Source organism: Ceratotherium simum, chromosome 11, assembly GCF_057802395.1.
Source record: "Ceratotherium simum simum isolate JZ-2026a chromosome 11, ASM5780239v1, whole genome shotgun sequence".
NCBI classification, from domain to species: domain Eukaryota; kingdom Metazoa; phylum Chordata; class Mammalia; order Perissodactyla; family Rhinocerotidae; genus Ceratotherium; species Ceratotherium simum.
Genome location: NC_141910.1, coordinates 12,306,903 through 12,328,103, shown reverse-complemented (window position 1 = coordinate 12,328,103; position 21,201 = coordinate 12,306,903). Strand labels below are relative to the sequence as shown.

Below are 21,201 nucleotides of genomic sequence, written 5' to 3'. Positions count from 1 at the left end.
GGGACCGTCATGGACTCTCTCGCGCTCCGTCGTCCGAGGCTTCTGCCCCTAACAAAGATGGCTGCCCACTCTGCCTTACCCCGCCCTTCAGCAGGTGTCAAATACGAGACTCTTTCACTTTCGAGTCACTGTTGACGGGAGATGGCGCCGATTCCGAAGACTGTGGGGCGGATCAAGCTAGGTGAGCTGGTGTGACAAGACGAGACGGGCTCCAGGAGGGCAGGGCCAGCCTCACTTGGGTCTGTCTGTGTTCAGTAGGATTTTGTGCTTCACGCGGTGGGCGGAGGGCTCCGGCCCATCCATTCTCAGCCCCCGTTACGCGCCGTCGCCTTCCTTTCCTCTAGATTGCCCTCTGCGGCCTGGCTGCCCGCTGGGGGTCGCTGCTGTCCCCAAACTCTGCAAGGAATTCGGTCCTGAGGACTACGGCGAAGAGGTAAAAGGAACTTCTAGCTCCCCCTCTATCTGTTTGTCTCGGTCTGGCGTCTTTTCAACCAGTTGTGCTGAGCCCCTCCGCGGTCGGGCGCCGCGCGGGGCTCCAGGGGCTCTGGAGAGGCGTAGCCTTGGGCCCTGCCCTCGAGGAGCGTACGGCCAGTGGGGGGGATGCCGGGGACCGGGTCGATGCTGCCATGACAAGTGCTTGAAGTGGGCAGGGTTGGCAGACGAGGGTCTCTGAGTTGAGGATTGGGGAGTGGGTAGGAGTTTCTTGGGGAAAGATATTATGAACAGAGGGAACAGTGTGAGCAAAGACACTAAGGCAAGGAAAAGTTGAGAACTTCATTGAAATGAGACCTGAGTGGAGGGTTTGTTGGAACCTTAAGAGATGAGGTTGGGAAAGAAGGCAGCAAGTGGCTTGAAAGGCCGTGTCTAGCACAGGGGTTTGGATGTCCTCAAGTAGGTGATAGGGTTATTGAAGGAGAGACAGGACCAGATTTGGGAGCACTGAGAAGCTATACTTCCATTTGCTTCCTGGTTATCTTTAAAATCTCGTACTCAAGTCTAGAATTTCATTCATCATCTTTGCAAATTGATTGCTTTTCTTCTAATCTTAGTTTTGGTTAATAACACAAATTTCTATCCAGTTGCTTAATCCATAAATCTGAGAATAATTCTATATAATCCTCCCTTTCCTTTACCCATTTAGTAAGTCACTAAAATCTACTTCTGAATTGTCTCTTGAATCAAACCCATCATTTCCATTCCTGCTCCCTTTGCCGTGGCCTTAGTTCAAGAACTCATTCTCTCTGGCCTGAACAGTTGTAATGGCCTTCTAACTAAACATTCCATGCCTAGACTCATGTCCTTTCCCAGTACTATTTCATTTGAACCTTTCACTCCCCTGATCAGGTCCACTCCCATCACTGACAGGACAAGGTCCAAACTCACTGAGTCACACAGGATTCTTCAGATACAGCTCCTGGCTGCATCTCTGATAGACTAGCCTCCTCAGCAATCTCTCTGCCTTTGCTCATTCAGCACACACTCACTGAGGAGCAACTATGTACCAGGCACTGTTTTAGGCACTGGGAAGACAGTAAACCAAACCGACAAAAATCTGTGTATTCAGTGAATTAGAAGTAGTTAGTAGGGGACAGCCAGTCTATAAGTAAACAATATAGTATGTCAAATATGAGAAGTACAAAGAAAAATAAAGCAAGAAGGAGGATAGGGAGCACTGAGTGGAGTTTAGAGGTTTCTCGTTTTAAAAGAAGTGGTCAGAGAAGGCCTCTCTGAGAAGGTCTAAGCAGAGATCTGAAAGGGACGAACGAGTGAGCCATTCACTGGGGAAAGAGCATTCCAGGCAGAGGAAATAAGTACAAAAGCCTTGAGAGGGGAGCACACTTCAAAGGAGACCCCTGTAGCGAGAGGAGGGTGACAAGAGGGTAGGAGATGATTTATGAAGGTATTGGGGGGCCAGATCATGTGTGGCCATGTAGTGAATTAAGAGAATAGCATAGACTGTGTTTGGAGGAGAGGTGGAAGGTCAAGGAAGTCTTTTTTTTTTTAAGATGGCTAGACTGGGCTGAGGAGGGAGAGAGCAGTTGAAGATATAGGAAAGACACTATATATTTGAGTGGCACATTCTAGGGAGGCTGCCTAAAATGGGCCCAGAGCATGTGTTATTTATGCGTAAGTTCCAGATAGGAAGTTGAAATAAACCCACGAGGAAATTGAATTTGAGAATAAGACTTGAGGAAAGTGCCCAGCAGTGTAACTGAAGATGCCATTGAGTCAGGACTATTTCCTGAGGGGAGCTCTGGATCTAACATTGTTTAGAAAGTTGACTATCCTTCAGTGATCTGAAGCCCTACCTACGCATGATTTTAGCACTCTGACACTTCATGTGGCTTCTAAGTTTCTCAGTCAATGGGCCACTACCTAGTCAGGGGTCTGCCCTGTTTAGGCCTGATTAGGCCACATAGGGACATGATGATCCCTGTCCTCTGAAGCTTACACTAACTGAGGAAACAATTCTTATCAGAATCACAGAATGCACAGGCCCAGCCTGGAAGAGTCTTGCACCGTTTTGTGAATGAGGAAGCTGAGGTCCAGAGAGGTTAAATGACTTGTCCAAAATCAAACAGCCAGGGAGTGGCAGAGCCAGAACTAAGACGTAAGCAGCTCTACCCCAGCAAAGTGTTCTCTCCAGTTCCAAGCTACCTCACCAGTTAAGAGAGCAATAAAAAGCAATGAATAATAAGGTTCTAAATTGTATAACACAGACTATATGAGTGCAGCTTGGTTGAGTGAGGGCAGGGACAACTGGAGATGAAAGGCTCTGGGATTTATACAATGTTACTGTAAAAAACAAAAAATTAAAAAAAAAAAAAAGAAAGGCTCTGGGAAAGCTTTGAGTGGAGATGGAATGTGAACTGGACCTTGAAGAAGAGACAAGATGCGGTGAGAAAGAAGCTCAGAGCCAGGAGGGATTTGAGGACAGCTGGGAGAAGACCCCAAGGCTGGAAGGAGCCTGGTGGCAGAGGGAGGACGGCAGCTAAGCAGGGGAGGATTGCAAGGGAAGATTGTAAAGGTCAGCCAGGGTGCTTTTTGGAAAGCTCCAAATCTCAGGCTGAGGAGCTAGTTTCAGTCCTGCCTGTGGCCCTGGCAGTGGGGGATTACTGGAAGTTTTTGAGTAGGGGAGTAATTGCTGAGAGCTTGGTTTTGGGAAGAAACAGACAAAGCGTAGGGGAGAAGCCAGCCAGGTCCTGCCACCTTCACTTAGGCATGAGGTAATTCCAGGGTGGGTTATGTGGGTCTGTTCATATTCAAGGCTATGACAGGGGGGAAGAGCAGGTAAGAAGGCTCCATTTCAGGGGCCTCAGTGTGGCTGACCTAGTGGCAGGTCCAGGGGAGGAGATCCTGGGTGGTGGAGAAGGCTGGGCTGAGCGCCACACTCAACCCTTGGGAAGGCAGGAGAATAGTGAAGGGAGGTGATACACCATGAAGGCTGGAAGCAGCGTGTTTTGAGGTGCTGAGCGGGGAGAGGTTGGCCAGTGAGGGTCTTCGGGCTGGGTGGCTGGTTTGTGGTTGCCATGGTGGAGGGGTCAACCCAGCCAAGGCTCTTGCTGTCTCCCAAAGCTCCCCCCAACACCAGCCTCCCCTCTCCTCCCCCTCCCAGGACATAGAGGATTTTCTTCGACGGCTTGTGGAGAGTGATCCCCAGGGCCTGCACCAGATCCGTGTGGATGGGAGCAGCGGGCGGCTGCAGCTGTGGCACCATGGTGGGGAGTGCAGGGGCTGGGCCCAGGGATCGAGGCTGGTACCCTGGGGAGGGCTGGCCCTCAGATGCTGCTTTTTCTCATGTTCTTCTTTCTTTCCCTTCTCTTTCTTCCTCCTGACAGATTACCTCCTGAACCGTTTCCATGACGAGGAGAAAACGACTGGACAGAGTGATGACAGGGGCAAGGGGGCTGAGGGAGTGGGCACTTACTGTGGTCTCCAAAAGTCCTTCCTCTACCCTCCCCAAGGGTCTAAGCCCTGCCCTCAAAGCCCCTCTGCCTCGGCATCCTTCCCCAGTGGTTCAGACAGCCTATTCCAGGTGGCCATGCCCCAGAAGCTCCTGCTGACTGAAGAGGTGAGACTGTCACAAGGGGCTTCACCTTCACCTAGGGTTCTTCCAACCCCATATGCCCATATCTCTGTTCTCCCCTGATCTGGACCTTTCAAGATCCTTCCATACTGCTTGCCTCCCTTTCACCTTCTCTCTCATTCCCTCTCTCTTTTCCTGTCACCTGCCCTTCCTCCTCCAGGAAGCCAACCGCCTGGCTGAGGAGCTGGTGGCTGAGGAGGAGCGCATGAAACAGAAAGCAGAGAAGAAACGACTCAAGAAGAAGGTAGCTGGAGGGTGAAGGAGTGGGAGCCCAGAGGGATTTGGGGGAGGGAAAGAGGGAAGCTTTGTGGGAACAGGAGAGAACTCAAAGGGGCCTGTAGTGGATCCTCTTGCCGGTGGGGCCCAAGGACTCAGGGCCTGGAGGGTCTCCTGGAGGCCTCATGGTGCAGTAGTTCTGGAGTCACTCTATACTGCCTGGGTTGGAATCTGCCTCCTTCTTACTTTGAGACCTCTGTGTGGTGACTCTCTTGTCTGCTTTTTCACCTGTAAAATGAGGATAATAACAAAACCTACCTCATAGAGTTGCAAGAATAAAATCAGATAGTATATGTAAAACTCTCAGTCCAGTACGTGACATATAGTATATAATGTACACATGAAGAATTGGTTTCAAGATACAAATTGTGTGTGTGTATGTATTTAAGTATAGTGCTCCAAATATGTCCTCCTCCTCATTATTATTGCAGCGTCAAAAGGATCGAAAGCGACAGGAGCGCTTGGAGCAGGCTGGCGGGGAGACCAAGGTGAGTGTCTACAGGCAGGTCCTAAGAGCACCAAGTGCCAGGAAGGTGGGGCTGAGAAGGCAGGCGGCTCAAGGTGATCCCAACTCTGTATCTGTCCACCTTCCCTCCAGGCCAAGATAACCTCAGATGGGGATGGGAGCCCCCCATCCAGCCCTGGGAACCCAGCTCCAGGACAGTGTGGTGAGGAAGAGGTGAGAGCCCCTTCCTTCCCTTCTTGGTCTCTGCCCATCCTCCCCTCCTCCTACTCCATACTTCATCCCCACCCCCTCCCTAACTGTGCTTTCTGCTCACAGGACTCACTGGATCTATCTAGCACTTTTGTGTCTCTGGCTTTGCGCAAGGTTGGGGATTGGCCCCCCAGTGCCCGCAAAGAGAAGGGACTGAGCCAGGAGCCCCAAGGCAAAAGCCTGGGCCCCCAGGAGAAGATGGGCCAAGAGGAAGGGAGCCTTCCAGGAGAAGAGAGCCCCAGGGAGAGTCCTAAAGCAGAGGTGAGATGGGCAGAAGAACCTCGACTGGAACCAGTGGAAGGGGTGCCAGAGGGCTCTGGGAAGTCACATGATCTAAGGGTTGAGGGCAGTGACCAGTAGAAGGAGTTCTCTGGCCCCAAGATTAAGAGACCTGGAGTCAAGCTCCGTCACTGTTACTCTGACCCTGGATAGTTTCCTCTGCAGGAAGGCAGGGCTGATACCTTTTGCAGAGCTGTCATGAGAATTACATGAGTTGGGTGACGCTAATTGCAACGTTAACTGCTTGAACAAAGGAAAAGGATTTGGGGAGGCTGAGGTCTTGAGTCCTGCTTGACTTTGCTCCCCATCCCTAGGCATCTCCGGGACTGCTGGCAGCTGCCTTACAACAAAGCCAGGATCTGGCAGGTGAGAGTCTCTCTCTCCCTCCTCACCCCACCCTCCCTGGGGTAGCCCCATCTGAATCTTCCCACCCTCTCTCCTCCCCAGAGTTGGGTACCAGCTTTGCCCAAAAAGGTTTCTACCGCAAGGCCGTGGTCCTCTTCACCCAGGCCTTGAAGCTCAACCCCCGGGACCACCGGTAGGTGGGGGCTTGGTTGCTTGCTGGGTAAGTCAGGGTGCTGAGGACCCAGACTTTTGGTCACCTTATCTTTATCAGGTTATTTGGAAATCGCTCCTTCTGCCATGAGCGGCTGGGTCAGCCGGCGTGGGCCCTGGCCGATGCTCAGGTGGCCCTCACTCTACAGCCTGGCTGGCCCCGGGGCCTCTTCCGCCTGGGCAAGGCCTTGATGGGACTGCAGGTAATGGGTCTGAGATTGGAAGCAGAGGAGGACTTTGGGTGGGATGGGATGGGGATTGGGTCTACATTGATGTTTGCTAGTATATTAAGCTCCTAGTACCACAATGTCACAATGTTAGTGGTCCTAGGAGCTGGAGCCAGTTTGGGAAAGGGGGTAGTTTTAAGTTCCTTGACCCTGCTGACACCTAAACTTTCCTCTTTCCCTGTGGGACCACAGCGTTTCGAGGAGGCAGCTGCTGTGTTCCAGGAGACTCTGAGAGGCGGGTCCCAACCTGATGCAGCCCGGGAGCTCTACTCTTGCCTTCTGCAACTCTCTCTGGTAAGGGAACCAGGCCTACTCTCATGCTGAGGGGACAGCAGGGAGAATTGGCTGGGATTGCAACACCAAGCAATGCTACCTTCTGCCTCAGGCGGGTAAGGGTGGGCAGGAATGGGTGGGATGAAGGACATGGGCTGGGCTGCTGGGAAAAAGTATCAGGTGCCCCCTTCTCCCTTCTCAGCAGGATCAGCGAAGAGGAATCTGTGCACCACCTCTGTCCACTGGGTTCCCCCAGCCATTTCTCCACGCTGAGCTCAGTCGCCCTCGAAGCACTGCTCCAAGGGCCCCTGGCCTTCTGTCTCCACCCCTGCATTATCCCCCATGTCACCCGAGCCATTCCAACTGGCCCCTTCCCCAGACTCAGAGTGGAAGACCCCCTCCTCACCAGCTCCAGGACCCCTCAAAGGACTGGGGCATCCTGGGACGTGGGCCCCAGCATCTACCTCAGGCCAGATGAAGGAGGACTTGACCCTCACAGGACAAGGCCATGTGTGCACAGGGATGAGAGACACTATCTGGTGGCAGTTCACCACGTGTTTTGAGACCTTGTACTCTAATACCATAGTTAAGGACACCCCTGGCAGTCTTTCCTCTTGCCATGGAGACTTTCTGATGAGAGAAAGAAGCCATGCATCCACTGAAACAGCCTTTCTTTGGTTCTCAAGCAGATGGCTTCTTTTGGGGACAGTAAGGAAAAATAAAAAAAGGCTCAAGAAAGGATCTGTACAAAAGTTCGGGTTTTCAGACTATAACAGGCCCAGCAGAGGGGGCATTTGGGGCTTGCTCTGCTTGTTGGCCCTGGGGGACTCATTGGCCAGCCAGAGGTCTGTGCTCAGGAATGGGGTCACAGTGATGAGTGAGGCCCGAGTCCCGCCCCTCAGCTGGATGGATGCTCACCTCTTCCTAATCCTAGTTCCTGCCCTGTTTTCTCTAGCCCCAGCTCCTCCTGCCCTGTTTCCTGTCCACATTTCTATGCACATTCTGACCTCTCCTTTGCCCAGTAGTTGATGCTCACCTCCTCCCACTGCTAGAAAATTCACCAAGGCTTTTGCATTTAGGAAGTCCCTTACCACCCACTGCCTGGAGCTGGCAGAGCCCATACATCTCCACACTCCCTCACTGCTGGTCTCCTGCTGATAGGGCCTCAGCAGGTGCCCAGGCTGCTGCCACCTTGGCTATGCTCTTTCTCTGCTCCAGCACTGAGCATTGTAACTAGCCTTTCCCCATGGGAATGTACTCAGTTTTTCCACCAAGGGTCCCTGCCCCCAAAGAAGGCTATATACTTCCTGTGTAAGAATCATCATCACCTTTTGGTTTCTCCTCTAAGATCCTGGCAGCTGCCCCTGGCTGGTTCCTCCCTAGCCCTGCCTGGGACTCTCAGCTCATTTAAATGTGGATCTGCAGGGGACTTTTAGGCCTCCCAGAATGCCTTTCCCAGAGGAACCATTCATCACAATGAATGATTCTTGCTGCCCTTTGGGTCTTGCTCAACACCATTCACACCTGGAGACAGGAGGTACTGAAACACCTCCTTTATGTAGGGCTTTCCCACCTCCTTTTATTGTTTATAGTTACAGGCTTCGTAGATACTCATCTCAGGATGAAGTCTGCCATTACTAGTTGGGTCACTTTGGGCACGTCTCTCAACGTCTGTGCCTCAGTTCCCTCATCTATAAAATGGGCAATCCCTACCTCACAGGGCTGTTGTGAGGACGGAAAGAGCAAGTGTGAGAAAATACTCACCAAGTGCCTGGTACAGAGTGGGTGTTAAATAAACCGAATTTTATCTGCAACTGTCCTACAAGTTCATGAATCCCACAGTGGGAAGAGAGGTGTATGAGTGAATTGCTGCTTATTTCACAAAATAAAGAGTTCCTGGGACTGTGGTTCTCAAAGTGTGGTCCCTGGACCAGCAGCATCAGCCTCACCTGGGAACTTGTTACAAATGCAGATTCCCAGGCCCCACCCTAGACCTTCTAAGTCAGAAACTGCAGGAGTGGGACCCAGCTGTTTGTGTTTCAGTAAGCCCTCCAGGTGATCCTGATGCACCCTAACATTGAGAAGCGGTGCCCTAGGACCTAGCAGAGGAGACGCCCATCCAGAGGCCATTTTGGTGGTACAGGTTTGAGTTTTGTTTATCCAAGGCTTGATTACAAGAGGTGGCAGCACTGGGCTAGAATTTAGGAAGCTTCAAGTGGAGGGGGTTTGTGGCTCAGAGCCCGCTGACTGGACCCTGCCTTTCTAACTAGAATTATTTGCCCTGGGAGTTCTTTGCTTATGCCTGGTTGGGGAGTGGAGTTCAGGAGAGGTGGTTAAGGGATGATTATATTACAGTGACTCCATAAAAGGCCTGCCCATCTGACCTTCTTGTTCTGGGCCAAGAGGGTTACTTCTCTGCTTTGGGGACTCCATTAGGGCTCCTGGCCCCTCAGAGAATGGACACCCACCACTACTGTGTAGTATCTTTGCTTTCAGGCTGAGCTGGCTCCTTGCTCTTCCAGCCTCTCGAAGAAATGTCCCCTCCCCAGTACTTCTTAGCCTATCCTGGATTTGAATCTTCTCCAAGAGCCACAGGACTCCTGACACCTGGACCACCCCCTCCCCCGCTTTGCCCCACACTCACACTGCTAACTGGTACGGTTCTGACCCAGCAGCCTGAGTTCTGAGTCCCCAGAGCTGGAAGCAGAGTGATTCCCCATCCTGGTTTTCCTGGGACTGAGGGATTTCCTACATCTGAGGGTGTAGGACTTTCAGTGCTAAAACTGGGAAAGTCCTGGAAAAGCAGGAATGAGTTTGTCACCCTAATCTAAAGGTTCCGGAGAGGCAGCCTTTACAAGGGGGTGAAGGGAATAGAGAAAGGGCCCTGAATAGGAGCCAGGGGAGATGTGTGTGTGTTGTGTATGTGTATTGAAGGGGCAACACAGGTGCACAGAACACTTTTTGTACATAATGGCTGACAGATTCTTAGCTCTACACTAATAGTCATTGTCTGTTTCTGTGCATGATGCCATTTTTATTCTGGTTGCCTAGGTTTGTGAGGTCATCACTGACTCACGCAATCTTTGGTCACTGGGGGAATCACACTGATTACTCTTTGGGACAACCTCCCTCCCCCCTCCATGTCTGGCCCTGAATTCTCTCAGCTTTTACCTTCTGTAGTAGCCGGAGATACACCTTCTTCAGGTCCCTGCCAGTCTCTGCTCTTTGGAGCAGATTAGCCTGCTCCAAACAGTGCTCTCATGCCTCTCCTGGAAATCCTCCAAGGACCAGGGTCTGTCCTGTACAATGCCTAAATTCCTGCCTTTAGTCCTTTTTCCTCTCTTTTCTCTGTAAACTCTTTTCTTCTTTCCATTAGGCCCAGTCACAGTTACAGAGACAGAACCTGTAATGGCCAAAAGCATCAGCTCTTGAGTCAGACAAGCAAGGAGGTTACTCCTAGCCCCTCTTACAAGCTTGATAACATGACCAAGTTTCCTTGGGCTTCTGTGATTCAGTCTCCTTATCCTCAAAATGAAATTAAAGTCTCATTATCTCATGGGGATATTGTGAAGATTAATCCATGCAAAGCACTAGGAACTGTGCTCAATAACTGGTAGCTATTACCTGAAAATGCCAGGTTCCCTTCTGCCTTCCGGCCTTGTTCACCCTCCCTGAAATATCCTCTCCTGGGACCTCCACCTGCATCTGAGGCCCTAGCTGACCCCCCTTGAACCCTGGATGGATTATTTCCAGAGCATCATTGTGGCTTCTGGGCAGAAGCATGGGAAGGTCTGAGGAGGGAGGAAGGACTGAATGGGGGTAGGGCAGGAAAGAGGCCTAAGTATGGTCTCCTGAAGATAGGCTGGGATGGCCTGGCTTGGGGGAAGGCCTGTAGCTACTGAGTGTTCCTCTTCCCTCCCCATCACACTACAGAAGGGTGATTAATCACCAGCAGAATCAATCTCAGAAATGTCCACTGGTGGGGGTAGGCTGGGATCTCCACCTCAGGTGGCCGCTACTCCCAGCTCCGCCTCAGCGGGCGGGCTGGCCTCCTCAACCCTCCCGCCACCGCCACCAACCTGGTGGAAATTTTTCGCCCCCAAATGCAGGGCAGAGGTCCCGGAAGTAGAGGTGTGTCCCCTCACCGTGCATGCATCACTTTGCCTGTGTCTCAGGTAGGGTTCTTTCAGCAGGGGCAGGACCCCATTAACAAATGACCTCAGAATGGGGAAAGAGGAAAGAGGTGACCACAACATGGTCACTCTGGGGCGGGCATAGAGGTTAGGAGTAAGGTCTCCGAGGCAGCGGCGGATCAAAGGCCCAGTGGAGTCCTGCGACCAAAGGCAGCCAGTAGGGGAGGGGTGGCCGGCAGCTACAGAGTCCCACCCCCTTCCCTTCAGCCCGGAGTCTCTCGGAGCAGAGGGCTGACAAGCACCGGTGGCAAAGGCTGGCTGGATACCAAGGTCCAAATCCTCACCCAGGGCTTCTTCCTTTGTAAAATGGACATATTATATCACGTACCTTACAGAGTTGCTATGAGAGCTAAGGGAAACCTTGAGTTTAAAGGCTCGGCACAGCACCAAGCGCGGAATCTGCAGAGTAACCTGCAGAGTTTGCTCTTATTGCTCCGGGCGCCGGGACTGAGGCGTTGTGCGGCGGAGTCTCGGCTTTATTCTCAACAACGGGGAAAGGTGGGCGTCTGGTCTGTGAGCCCAAGAGGCCAGAATCGACACCCTCCCTCCACCCAGTAACCCAGACAGGGCGCGGAGCGCCGAGGCGAGTAATCCAGGGTCCAGAGCCCTGGAGACGGCTTTGCCTTCAATCGTCCACCTGTATCTCCTCGTCTGACAGGTGGGGTCCGGAGTCGGGCCGGCCGAGGCCTGGGGCGCCATGAGGCAGCGCGAGGCGGCACTGGATTTCGGGGGACAGCGCGTGCAGCGAGGCCACGTCGGCGCGCATCTCCTCCACGTCCCGCTTGAGCTTGGCACGCCGGTTCTGGAACCACGTGACGACCTGCGCGTTGGCCAAGCCCAGCCTCGCTGCCAACCCGTCGCGCTCGGACGGCGCCAGGTACTTCTGGAAGACGAAGCGCCGCTCCAGCTCCAGCACCTGCTGCGCCGTAAAGGCCGTGCGTGACTTTCGCCGTCTGCGGCCGGCGGGGCCAGGGCCCAGCGCGCCCGGGGCGGCCCAGCCTGCGGGGATAGGCGCGGGTCAGTTTCCAGCCTGCGGGAATCAGACTTGGCCCCGGAGGAAAAGCTGGGGGTCCGGTCAGGCCAGGGTAGGGGTGAGGGGAGCGAGAAGGCGGATGGGAGCCAGAACCATGGTCCCTTACTGAACTGCGCGGGGGTCAGGCCGAGGTGAGGGTAGGGGCACAAAGTGGAACCGGCCACTGGGGTACAGGGGGCAGCAGGCTGAGGGCATCTTGCGGGGACAGAGGCTTGGGAGGAGGATGGAACAAGCCAGAGGAGACCTGGTGCAGGGATAGGCCGTCTGGGGCGGGGCCTGGAGGCCTTCCGGAGCCCCTGATTGAGCGGGCTTGACGGTTGGTGCCGGCACCAGAGGCGGGGGCCGACCCTGGTCAGAGTAGAGGCAGCCAACCCGGCAGGGTGAGTGTAACAGGGCCCAGATCGTGTCCTTCTTTAGATACGTGGGTCCTGTCGGGCCCTCGCGGCTTACTCTTTTTTAGTGTCACGGGCGCCCTCACCTCGAGCCCAAAAGGGAGATAATGGGGTTTCAAAGGGCAAGGAAAGGCAGAGTCCGGAGTCCCGCGGCCCTTACCGCTCCAAGGACCTTGTGCTCCTTGCCGCCCTCTAGAGAAGAGAGCGGCTTGGAGCGGAGCTAGGTCGCCCGGAGAGGCCCGAGCCTCGCCTCCCGGCACTTTCTGCGCCGCCCTTGCCCTAGCTCACTCGTTTACAGCCTTCGGCTCAGGCCTTTTGTCTCCATCTCTCGGCCTTTCTCTGTTGCGATTGCCCCGCCTACAGCGAACGGACCAAGGGGTCGCTCAGTTCTCGACAGACCAGCCCTTCTCCTTGGCGCAGGCGGCCTCCAGGAGCGGCCGCGGAGCCTGGGAACTAACAGGAGGAGAGGAGCGGGAGATGCAAGTCCCGGCACGGCACGTGGGCTGAGGGCAGGGGCAGATTAGGGTGGCGGCCAGGGTGAACGAAGGTTCGAGACCGGGAACCTACAGGGGAGAGATGGGGAGAAGGCCAAGTCACAGTGCGCGACCTTGCCGGCGCTATACCTTCAGAGGACTGCAGAGCGTGCCCGTCAAGTCCGCGGAAAGTTTTACTAGTCAGCTCCTCCAGCGCGCACAGCGGCGACGTGGGACCTGGGCTCGACTCTGGAAGCTGTGACGCAGAGGGTCCTCGGGGGACCACGCGTGGGCCTAGTATGTCCGCGATGCTGAAGGGTGTCGGAGGTGTCCGGGGCTCGGATCCCGAGCTCATGGCCGGCCGGGCAGTGGCGGTCCCGCTGCCCGCTGTGCTCGGCTCCGCAGCTGCCTGGGCCCCAGCGCGCGGCTCCCGTTCTGGGCCCCCCGCCTCGGACCCGCCCCCGCGCTGGGCTCGAGCCCCGTGTGCCCCTCCTCCTGCGCCCCCAACCCCCACCCCGGGACCGCGATGGGTCTGGAGCTGGTAGATGTCCCGGGAGCGGTATTTCCACTGGGTGGGGAGGCGCGCAGAGAAATCGGCAGAACAACCCGCCAGACCCGGCCGCGGGGCTGCTCTGCACTGCCAGGCGGGGCCCGGTACACACTCGGGCTAGACCCTTCCTGGGCGGCCCCCAGATTCTGTGTGCCACGGACTCCCCGCCTAGCCTCCGCTCTGGCTCATAAATTCGTCGGCAATAAAATTGCTTTCCCTGGCCCCAACGGCTGGGGATTTGCAAAATTCCGAGGAGGGAGATCAGAGCAGACTGTGCCCGATCCCACCTAGGAAGGACCTCGGTCTCCTGACCTGGCCCTTTCGCCCCCGCCCTCCCCCCCCCACAGAACGCTATTAAAGAGGTCCTGGCGGCTGGAAGTTATTAGCGCGGCGCGGGGGTCTGCGGGGACTCGAGGCTTGGAAGGACCTGGTTGGGCATAACAACTGCAACCGGGAATAATGGGGATGCGATGGGGAAGCAAGCACAGGTTGAGTGAACTCAGGCTGGCTCTCTGGTTGGACCCAAGGCTGTTCCACCATGTCTCAGAGGCCTTGAGGAAGTCAAAACACACGGAGAAGCCGCTGGAGACCTACCTGGGCCTCAGGAGAGAGGACATAGCAAACCCAGAGCTGGTGCTACTGCCCAGGAGGGGTCTTTGCCAGTGAAAACTGGCCTCCACCGATGGCCTTCTGGTTACTCTATCCAATCAATCGATTGATCTGTCTTTGCCTCCTTATTAAGCAAAGGTGTTCCAGTAGGGGTTCCCTGGCCTGGGGAGGCCCAGAAACCACCAAGCAGAAGCAGTGGTGCGAGGGGCCACTGGTCACTGCCCAGGAGCATCGGGGTCACTCCCTATAGAAGAGTGACTTGAAGGGCAGATTTCATGGACCCAACCAGATCCTGGGACAGAAACCTCTGTCAACCCAGGGACAAACTCTAAGGCCTGGGATAGTCATTCCTATTTTAGCTATATCCTGTCTGTCATTCTCTCTTCTCTCCCACACCTATTGTAGTTCTGCGCTCACACCCAGATTAGCACCCCACAGCCTTCCTTTGTAGGAAAAATGCAGCTCTGGGAGAGTGCTGCTCTGCCCGTGGAGGCCCAACAAGGCAAGGGTTTTGGTTGCATATCACATGCGAAATAGCTGGGATTCACAGCCCAGAGGCAGAGGAGCCCCACCACTCCTGAGGAACTGATCACTCCTAAGGAACTCGCTGCTATGGGTTTCTTTTAGTTGTTTCAAACAATGCTATGAAGAAGCGGATCGGTCCCTCCTAGACTCTCCATTATGTCACCTTCTCTGCACCTCCCACCATTTGTGCAGCAATCCTCTGTGCCCACCTGTCTATTCCCTGGGGCAAGTGGAGCCTGCAGCTGGGGTGCCCCAAACAGGGCTTAGGAGATTTGAGACAGCTGGGCCAAAGACTCCTTGACAAGGACAGGAAGGCACTTGGATAATGAGGGTCAGGGAACCTCATGTGGCCTGAGGCACTGACCTGGACCACTCAACAAAGGCAGAGAAACACAGGGTCTTCTTGGTAAAGGGTTCCCTCCAGTGACATGCCCCCCCATCTGCCAGACACACCCAGACACTCACATAGTGCCCTCATGGCAGCCTGAGCAACACACTCAGCCCAGTGGGCCACTGCTGGGTCAGAGAACAGAGCCAGGCCACAGGGGAAAGCAGAGATACCTCAGGACCTTGTTAATTGGTTATTAATGGTGGGGGGTGGGGGAGGGCCAGGAGAGATCCTCCTGGCTGAAGGCCTCAGCCCACTGAAGCGTCCTGATGGTTTCACTTAATCTGCAATTAAAGAGGGTCCCAGGAGGCTGCAGGAACTGCCTAGCTCATGTCCCAGGCCTGTCACCAAACAGACACTACGACCTTCCCTCATGCATCCTCTATATAGCTTTTATGTCATCTCTTCCTCTGCTCTCAATTACTAGTGTGTATCTTGGGGAGTGTGGGGCTCTCCTGAAGGGGCTTTGCCTTCTTCCCCTTCCATCTCTCCCGCCTACCTTCTCCCCCCTGAAACCAAGCTCAGGTAATGGGGTTGGACAATGGGGTTGAGCGATCCCCAGATGTGAGTTTGGGGAAGGAGAGGGAGGAGGCTGCTGACAGCAGAGCCTGACTAAGGTCATCCCAGCGGCCAGGGACTTGTCCAGACGATCATGGGGCCACAGGAGGAGACTTTTCCAAGCGAAGCCTCTGGAACCTGAGCTGGGGAGAAACCCAATCCGCAGAGGGGGATAGGAGGAGGGTGAGTGATTAATGAGGGAGATTAAGAGATTAAACCTGGATTCTGGGCTTCAGGGGGCGCTCAGCTGTCTCATATGTTTCCCCCCACTCCAGCTTGGGAGTGCCAATGCTCTCCAGTACCCGGTCATTGCTCACCTCTTCTGACCATACCTCCCACCCCATGGTCCAACCCTCCCTGTTGTAGGCTCTTCCCAGAGCAATCCACAGACGTGAGCCTTCACCCTCCAATGTTTTTCCTCTCCCACCATTATCAGGCAGTCCTTGTCTCCCACCTCCTCTGATTTCTCTCATTGTCCTTTAAGACATTTCGGAGTCCTCTTCTCCCTCCCCTTGTAGAGATCCCCACATTCTGACTTTCACTCCCTGGGGGAAAGCACTTGGATTCCCACTTAAGGATGCTCTCTCACACCTCCCCTCATCACCCCCTTCAGATTTCCCTTTCCTCATCCCTCCACCTTACCTCTCACCTTATTCCTTTTCTTCATCACCCCCACCTTACTTCTCATTCCCTGACACCGACATCTCATGATGCCTTGCCCACCTCAGCCTCTCATCCAGAGGGTTCCTCTACCCAGGCCCGCCCCAGATCGACCCCCTCTTCTTTGGACGGAGTGTATGGGGGGGGGGATTGGGGATTCTCAGAATAACCCCCTTGGGGCTGTGGATGGCAGAGGACAGTCTCAGAGCCCTGCTTGCCCTCCTCCTCCCCACCCTTAGGGAAAATCCGTTAACCAGAGTGACAGGGAAGTGGGAGTTTAGGGAGGAAACTCTAGGCAGAGGAGCATGGGGCAGGGTGTCCGTCCATCTCGCACACTTCTGGGATATTTTTCTTTCAGAAAACGTTACTGCAAAGCGAACCGATTCAGACACTTAAATTTTAGTTTCCTTACTTCTAGGGCCTCGGGTCTGCGAGTTCTTTCCTGCCCTTTACCTGGCTCACAAAGAGCTCTGCGCAACGGCTGCCATCCTGGGGGTGTGCGGGCTGGGATGAGGGACCGGTGGGATACTCAGACACCCCTCTACACAAACACACACACCCCAGAATCACTGTTCCAAGGAAGTCCCTCTTCCCTATCTCCTCCTCCCGCACCCGCTCCCCACAAGCCCTGGGAGAGACTGGCCAGACTGAGCGGGGCCGGTCCTCCTCTGTGCCAAAGGCGGGGGCAAATCTTGGCGCCTCCTCCCCTGGCTGAGTGTGGACCGCAGAAACAGCTAGGTGAGAAACGGCACACAAGGGCAAGGGCGGGCTTATCCCTGCAGGTGAGGATGATGCCTCCACCCGGTAGCGCCGCGAGGTCAAGGGCGCCCCGGGGAGTGCCGGCTGTGCGCTGGGACGGCCCTGCGGCCGCCTGTCTTTGAACGCGGCGCGCGCGTTCTGGGTCGCGGAGCCTAAGAGAGGCAAGGGCTTGATTTACTCGCCCTGGCGCAGATCGAGACCAAAGTGACCTCGGGGTACAGGGTTTGCGTGGGGCAGGTCAAGGAGCCGGGTAATGGACCCATAGATGGAGGGAGAGCGGCGCGGAGCTCGCAGCTGGCCTGTATCAGCCACCTCCCGAGACGAGACGCGCCGCAGCCGCCGCCGCCGCTGCCGCCACAGCCGCTGACAGACAAAAAGAAGGCTCCGCTGAGCTGAGGACGAGGCGGGGCAGCCGCTCCACCCCAGATCCAGGCCTGCGGGCCTTCCGCTGCTTCTTGGCCACAAGCCACGCGTCGTCAAAGGCCTCATCCCGAGGCTTGGTCCTCAGATCTCTTGGGACCTTGGGCAGCCTTATCTTCTGACTGGGCCTACCTGCTGCCAAGCCCCAACCAGACTACTCCTCAACTCTTGCAGCTGCTTGGGCCCAGAAAAGTCCCCAGGGGCATGTCTACTCTCCTTCCCCCTAGCCCACACCTCTCCCTCAGGAGTCACTCCCCAGAAATGCCCTTTCACACACAAACGCCTTAAGAACACCCTGAGTGTGGTGTGCTTGAGTGTGCCAGCGAGGCCCCAGAGCATAAATTCAGGGAAAAGAGTGTGTGGAACCCTGGGATAGATAAAATTAATCAAAAACCCGAGTTATATGCTGGTGTAGAGGCAGGCCCACAGGTGATCGAAGCAGCCCTGATTCTGGCTGAAGGAGGGTGTCCTGGAGGAGGTGACACTTAGGTCTTCACAGACTGCTGAGTATGGGGGGAGGGGGACAGGCATTCCAGGCATGAGGCCCTAAACATGGGAAGCTTTAGGAATCTTGGAGATCGTGTCAGGAAGGAATTGTGCCAGGCCAGTGGCTCTGCGGTGTCCCCGCTGCCTGCCCAGCACACCCAACAGCTCTTCTTCTCCACCCGTGCCTTTCTCTTGTCCTAAAAGCTTCATCCATGGGGAGGGAAGCCCAGGCTGACTGTGCACCCATTGTGAGCTCAGGTTTCCGCCCCTCGAGTCCCCGGCTCTCTTAGCCAGTTCAGACCTCCTTCACTAGATGCCCCCCTCCAAGTCATCTTCACCCATGGAAGCTTGGTGCCTTTAGCCCTCACCAGCTATACACTACAACCCCACTGAATTTGTGGAGTCACACTTCGGCCAGCATGAGATTTAGGCTTTAAACTCTGGTAACAAATGTTCTGGCAAAATTTATGCTGCCTGCTCTATCCCTCTTGTCCCAGATTCAGCAGCAGCCCATTCACATCCTTCAGAAACTCTTTGCTTTGGCCTCCAGCCTCCCTCTGTTACTATCCTAGTTGGGCAAGTTTCTGGCTACCCCACAGAGAAGCCCGTGTACAGGGACACTGGCTGGGTTTATTTCCAGAGCTCGGTGCTCAATGTTGGGCTCGAACAGACAGGGAATGTTGGCTGAATTACGGAGTTCTGGTCTTGCTGCTTCTGCTGGTTCCTTGAAGCTGCCTTTGCTCTCCTGGGCACCAGCTCCCTCTCCTCCTCAACCACCCTCTCCCCACCCTGGCCTCACCTAGCCCAGGTACCTGAAGTCTCGCTGAGTCTTGTCTGGATAGCCAGGTCTCCAACTCTGCCTATCCCGTGTGCTCCTGTGCCCCCCCCCCCCCAATTTTCTTTAAGACTCCTCCCATAGCGCAATTCTTTCAATTTTTCTTTAATCTATCACTCTTCTTCAGTCCTGCGGTGGCCACTGTCCAACCCTAGCCCTACTCTCACCACTCTTGAATTAGGGCACCTCCACTCAGGACTGCGTCATATGCTGCCACATTCAAGGACAGTGAGAGCTCCCCTCCAGAAAGCCTTCCCTTCACCAAAAAGAGCTGGTGCGGGCGGCCTGGTTGCACTTAGCTCACCTTCTGAGTTTTACATGTGTAGGGTCCTCTAGCCCTCTCCTCTGGCAATTCGCTGGGGGACCACGGACATAGAAAAGCCCTCCTTCTTGATGAATCTCAGAGGATTTCTGAGGGAAGCAGGACACAGGACAAAGCATGAGTGTGTGGTAGGACAAGAAGGAGGAAGAGAGATGCTTTTTTAAAGTTTTTATTTCAAAAAATAAAGCCGCAGTTAATTTCACATAAATATCTGGGGAGGGAAGGGGAGAGGGATGGGGTGGGGGCTTGGCCCCTACCTCCTCTTCTCTTTCACACTGTATTGTAAAAGCAAAGGGGATGGCTAAGGAGAGAACGGGAGAAGAAGCAGTCAGCGGGAGCATTCTTACCCAAAAGGCCCCCCCAGCCCACCCCTGCCCTGAGGACCGCCTCGGCCCTGGCTCACCTTGCCGAACCAGCGGGAGAGCCATATCTGCTTCATGGTCATGTGATCAGGGAGAACTTCATTGTCAAAAAGGAGCTGCACCTAGGAGATGGGGCACAAGTTTTAGGAACTCTCCTATTGCACACATCAAGAACTACCCTGGTCCACCCTAGACTTTGTCCCTCTCTTTGTAGCCCCCTCCCCCTCAAAAAAAAGAAACTTACTGTGGGAGTACTCACATGCTGGGGATTTAGCATCAAGCGGTGACACAGGACCCTTCGGAGATGGCGAACCTCAGCTCTAACAGAACATCGGACATATTTGTTCTGGGGGTGGAGAGGGAAGAGAAGGTGTGTGAGGGAAGGGCCACAGGGAGGTGAGTCTCCTTAGAGAGGCCCTCCCCTCAGCCCCTCTCACCTGCAGGACACTTTTATTCTTGTCTTTGCCAGAACTGGGGGGAAACAGACACCGGTTAGGGAGCCTTATCTTTCCCACTGTCCCCCACCCAGAGCCATGATATACTCTTTTCAAGGGAACAGACACTCCATCACTTCTTCCCAGCTCTGGGTCATTGACTCTGTCACTTCAGACAGCCCACAACTTGCCCCTCACCTCAGCCGCTCCAGACACAGGCTCAGCTGCTCATCATAGCGATAGTAGTGGGCTTTAGAGTGGTCGAAGCTGCTAAAGGGGAGGCCGAGGTTGCTCAGGGCTGGCTCTGAGAAAACAGAGTAGTGAGAAGGGTGGGACAGATTTGATACTCCTCTTCCCCCGGAGAGCAAAACTGGGCAGGAGGAATGCTCTGGGAGCTTTACTTTACCCTCCTGCTGCCAAGGAACATACCTTCCCCACTGGGCTGGGTGACCCGGTCCAAGCCTCGGGACTGGTAGAATTCTCTAATTCGTTTCTCTTCACCTAGAAGGGAGTAGAGTACAAGAAGTAAAGTATTAATCCTCCTTCACTCTTTGTCCTTCTGGCTGTCAACCTCTTTACCTACATGATTCCCACCAAAGCCCTTGTCACCTCAAGCTGCCTGCCACCCAGCATCAGTCCTCTAGAGGCCCCTCAGAGTCAGGTTGGTCACTCACTGTCTTGCAAGCCAGGCACTAGCTTGTACACAATGTCCTGCATGACCCGGTCCAGTTTGAGGTTGAGCAGTGGCTGTGTCTCGTGGATCTTGATGTTGCACATGGGGCAGTACTTGCTGGTTTGGAGGTACTTCACAATACAACTCTTGCAGACTGCAGGAAGAGAAGAGAGACTCTCAGGCCCTCTGGGAATCGGGTTCAGGGACCGAGTGGGGTGTCGTGGTGATTGGGGCAGGCAGCCCAGAGGCTGGCAGCCAGCTTGGTGGGGACTAGGGCCTGGAAGAACCAGCCAGGGTCCAGGGCACTCACAAGTATGAAGACACTCTGTGATGGTGGTGGCATCCACGAAGTAGCCTGCGCACAGACAGCAGACGATGTGCTCATTCAGATCTTTGATCTTTACTCGGACCTCTTCCTGCGGACACACCCTCCGTCACGGATCACTCTCCACCCCCAACCCCAACCCCAACCCCAACCCGTGCGCCTTCCCAGCTTGGAAATCGCCTCTTTCATCAGACCCCACGGCCAAGCCTCGCACCCTGCGCGGTCTGCCCGGGATTAACTCCCGGGGGTTGACACTCCCCCTCCGCCCAGCAGAGGGCTCCGCGCACAGCGGGGGCTCCCTTCACGTGGACTCGCTCGACCTTCCTTTCCCAGGGGAGACTACACGACGTGGGCGGCACAATGCGCAGGCGTCCTAGCCCAGAGTTTGGCAACCCGACCGCAATCGCGCAGGCGCATTGGGCCCCCTGTCTCTGCGCAGGCGCACTGGGCGCCCGGCCAGCCACCGCCCGTCCTCTAGCCGGCCCCAGTTCGCACCGCCAGCCGACCACAGCAGTAACCCTGCCGCCTCTGCACCTCGTTCCGTAGCGGGTCCATCTTGTACACTGACTGGAGCTGGTTCCGAAGCCTCATCGCGATCGCAATCTGGCCCCCCTGAGGAGACGCCATCTTAAAGGCTGATCCCGGCCTGCCACTTCCGGTGCCGCCTGCGGGGCGGGACTTGTCGCCCAGCAACGAGGGCTTAGGTCTTTTCGGATTCGCTGGCCTTCTGTAAGGCCCCGCCCATGTCCCTTTCTCCCCGTGTGCTCACCTGAGCCCCACTGGCCCCTCCCC

General features: G+C 55.2%; 3 protein-coding genes across 9 annotated transcripts; 1 reads left to right on the top strand and 2 right to left on the bottom strand.

Annotated features, from left to right (window-relative positions):
• The first annotated feature begins 10 nt into the window (after window positions 1–10).
• Window positions 11–7,028, top strand: TTC31 (tetratricopeptide repeat domain 31). 2 transcript variants are annotated; one of them, XM_087436528.1, is made up of 13 exons: window positions 11–181; window positions 345–433; window positions 3,617–3,719; window positions 3,840–4,072; window positions 4,248–4,331; window positions 4,795–4,851; window positions 4,962–5,042; window positions 5,145–5,339; window positions 5,672–5,723; window positions 5,805–5,895; window positions 5,974–6,115; window positions 6,332–6,433; window positions 6,618–7,028. In XM_087436528.1, the coding sequence occupies exons 1-13, from the start codon at window positions 142–144 to the stop codon at window positions 6,888–6,890; spliced, it is 1,542 nt and encodes a 513-aa protein (XP_087292654.1). In that variant the 5' UTR covers window positions 11–141; the 3' UTR covers window positions 6,891–7,028. The 2 variants fall into 2 exon arrangements, with proteins under 2 accessions (XP_087292654.1, XP_004437225.2); XM_004437168.3 differs by having other exon boundaries at window positions 6,615–7,028.
• Window positions 7,029–10,464: 3,436 nt separating this feature from the next.
• LBX2 (ladybird homeobox 2) lies at window positions 10,465–12,911 on the bottom strand. Its single transcript, XM_004437172.3, has 2 exons — window positions 12,654–12,911; window positions 10,465–11,604 (listed from the first exon to the last, which is right to left on the bottom strand). The coding sequence occupies exons 1-2, from the start codon at window positions 12,856–12,858 to the stop codon at window positions 11,231–11,233; spliced, it is 579 nt and encodes a 192-aa protein (XP_004437229.1). The 5' UTR covers window positions 12,859–12,911; the 3' UTR covers window positions 10,465–11,230.
• On the bottom strand, window positions 11,556–21,100 carry PCGF1 (polycomb group ring finger 1). 6 transcript variants are annotated; one of them, XM_087436536.1, is made up of 11 exons: window positions 20,944–21,100; window positions 20,395–20,500; window positions 20,086–20,238; window positions 19,841–19,912; window positions 19,610–19,715; window positions 19,415–19,448; window positions 19,222–19,323; window positions 19,019–19,099; window positions 18,873–18,916; window positions 18,598–18,704; window positions 11,556–12,593 (listed from the first exon to the last, which is right to left on the bottom strand). In XM_087436536.1, exons 1-10 carry the CDS (start codon window positions 21,034–21,036, stop codon window positions 18,626–18,628), a joined length of 870 nt encoding a protein of 289 aa, XP_087292662.1. In that variant the 5' UTR covers window positions 21,037–21,100; the 3' UTR covers window positions 11,556–12,593; window positions 18,598–18,625. The 6 variants fall into 6 exon arrangements, with proteins under 6 accessions (XP_087292662.1, XP_087292666.1, XP_087292663.1 ...); XM_087436540.1 differs by lacking the exon at window positions 11,556–12,593 and having other exon boundaries at window positions 18,372–18,704; window positions 20,944–21,099; XM_087436537.1 differs by lacking the exon at window positions 11,556–12,593 and having other exon boundaries at window positions 18,372–18,704; window positions 19,237–19,323; window positions 20,944–21,095.
• Window positions 21,101–21,201: the final 101 nt, after the last annotated feature.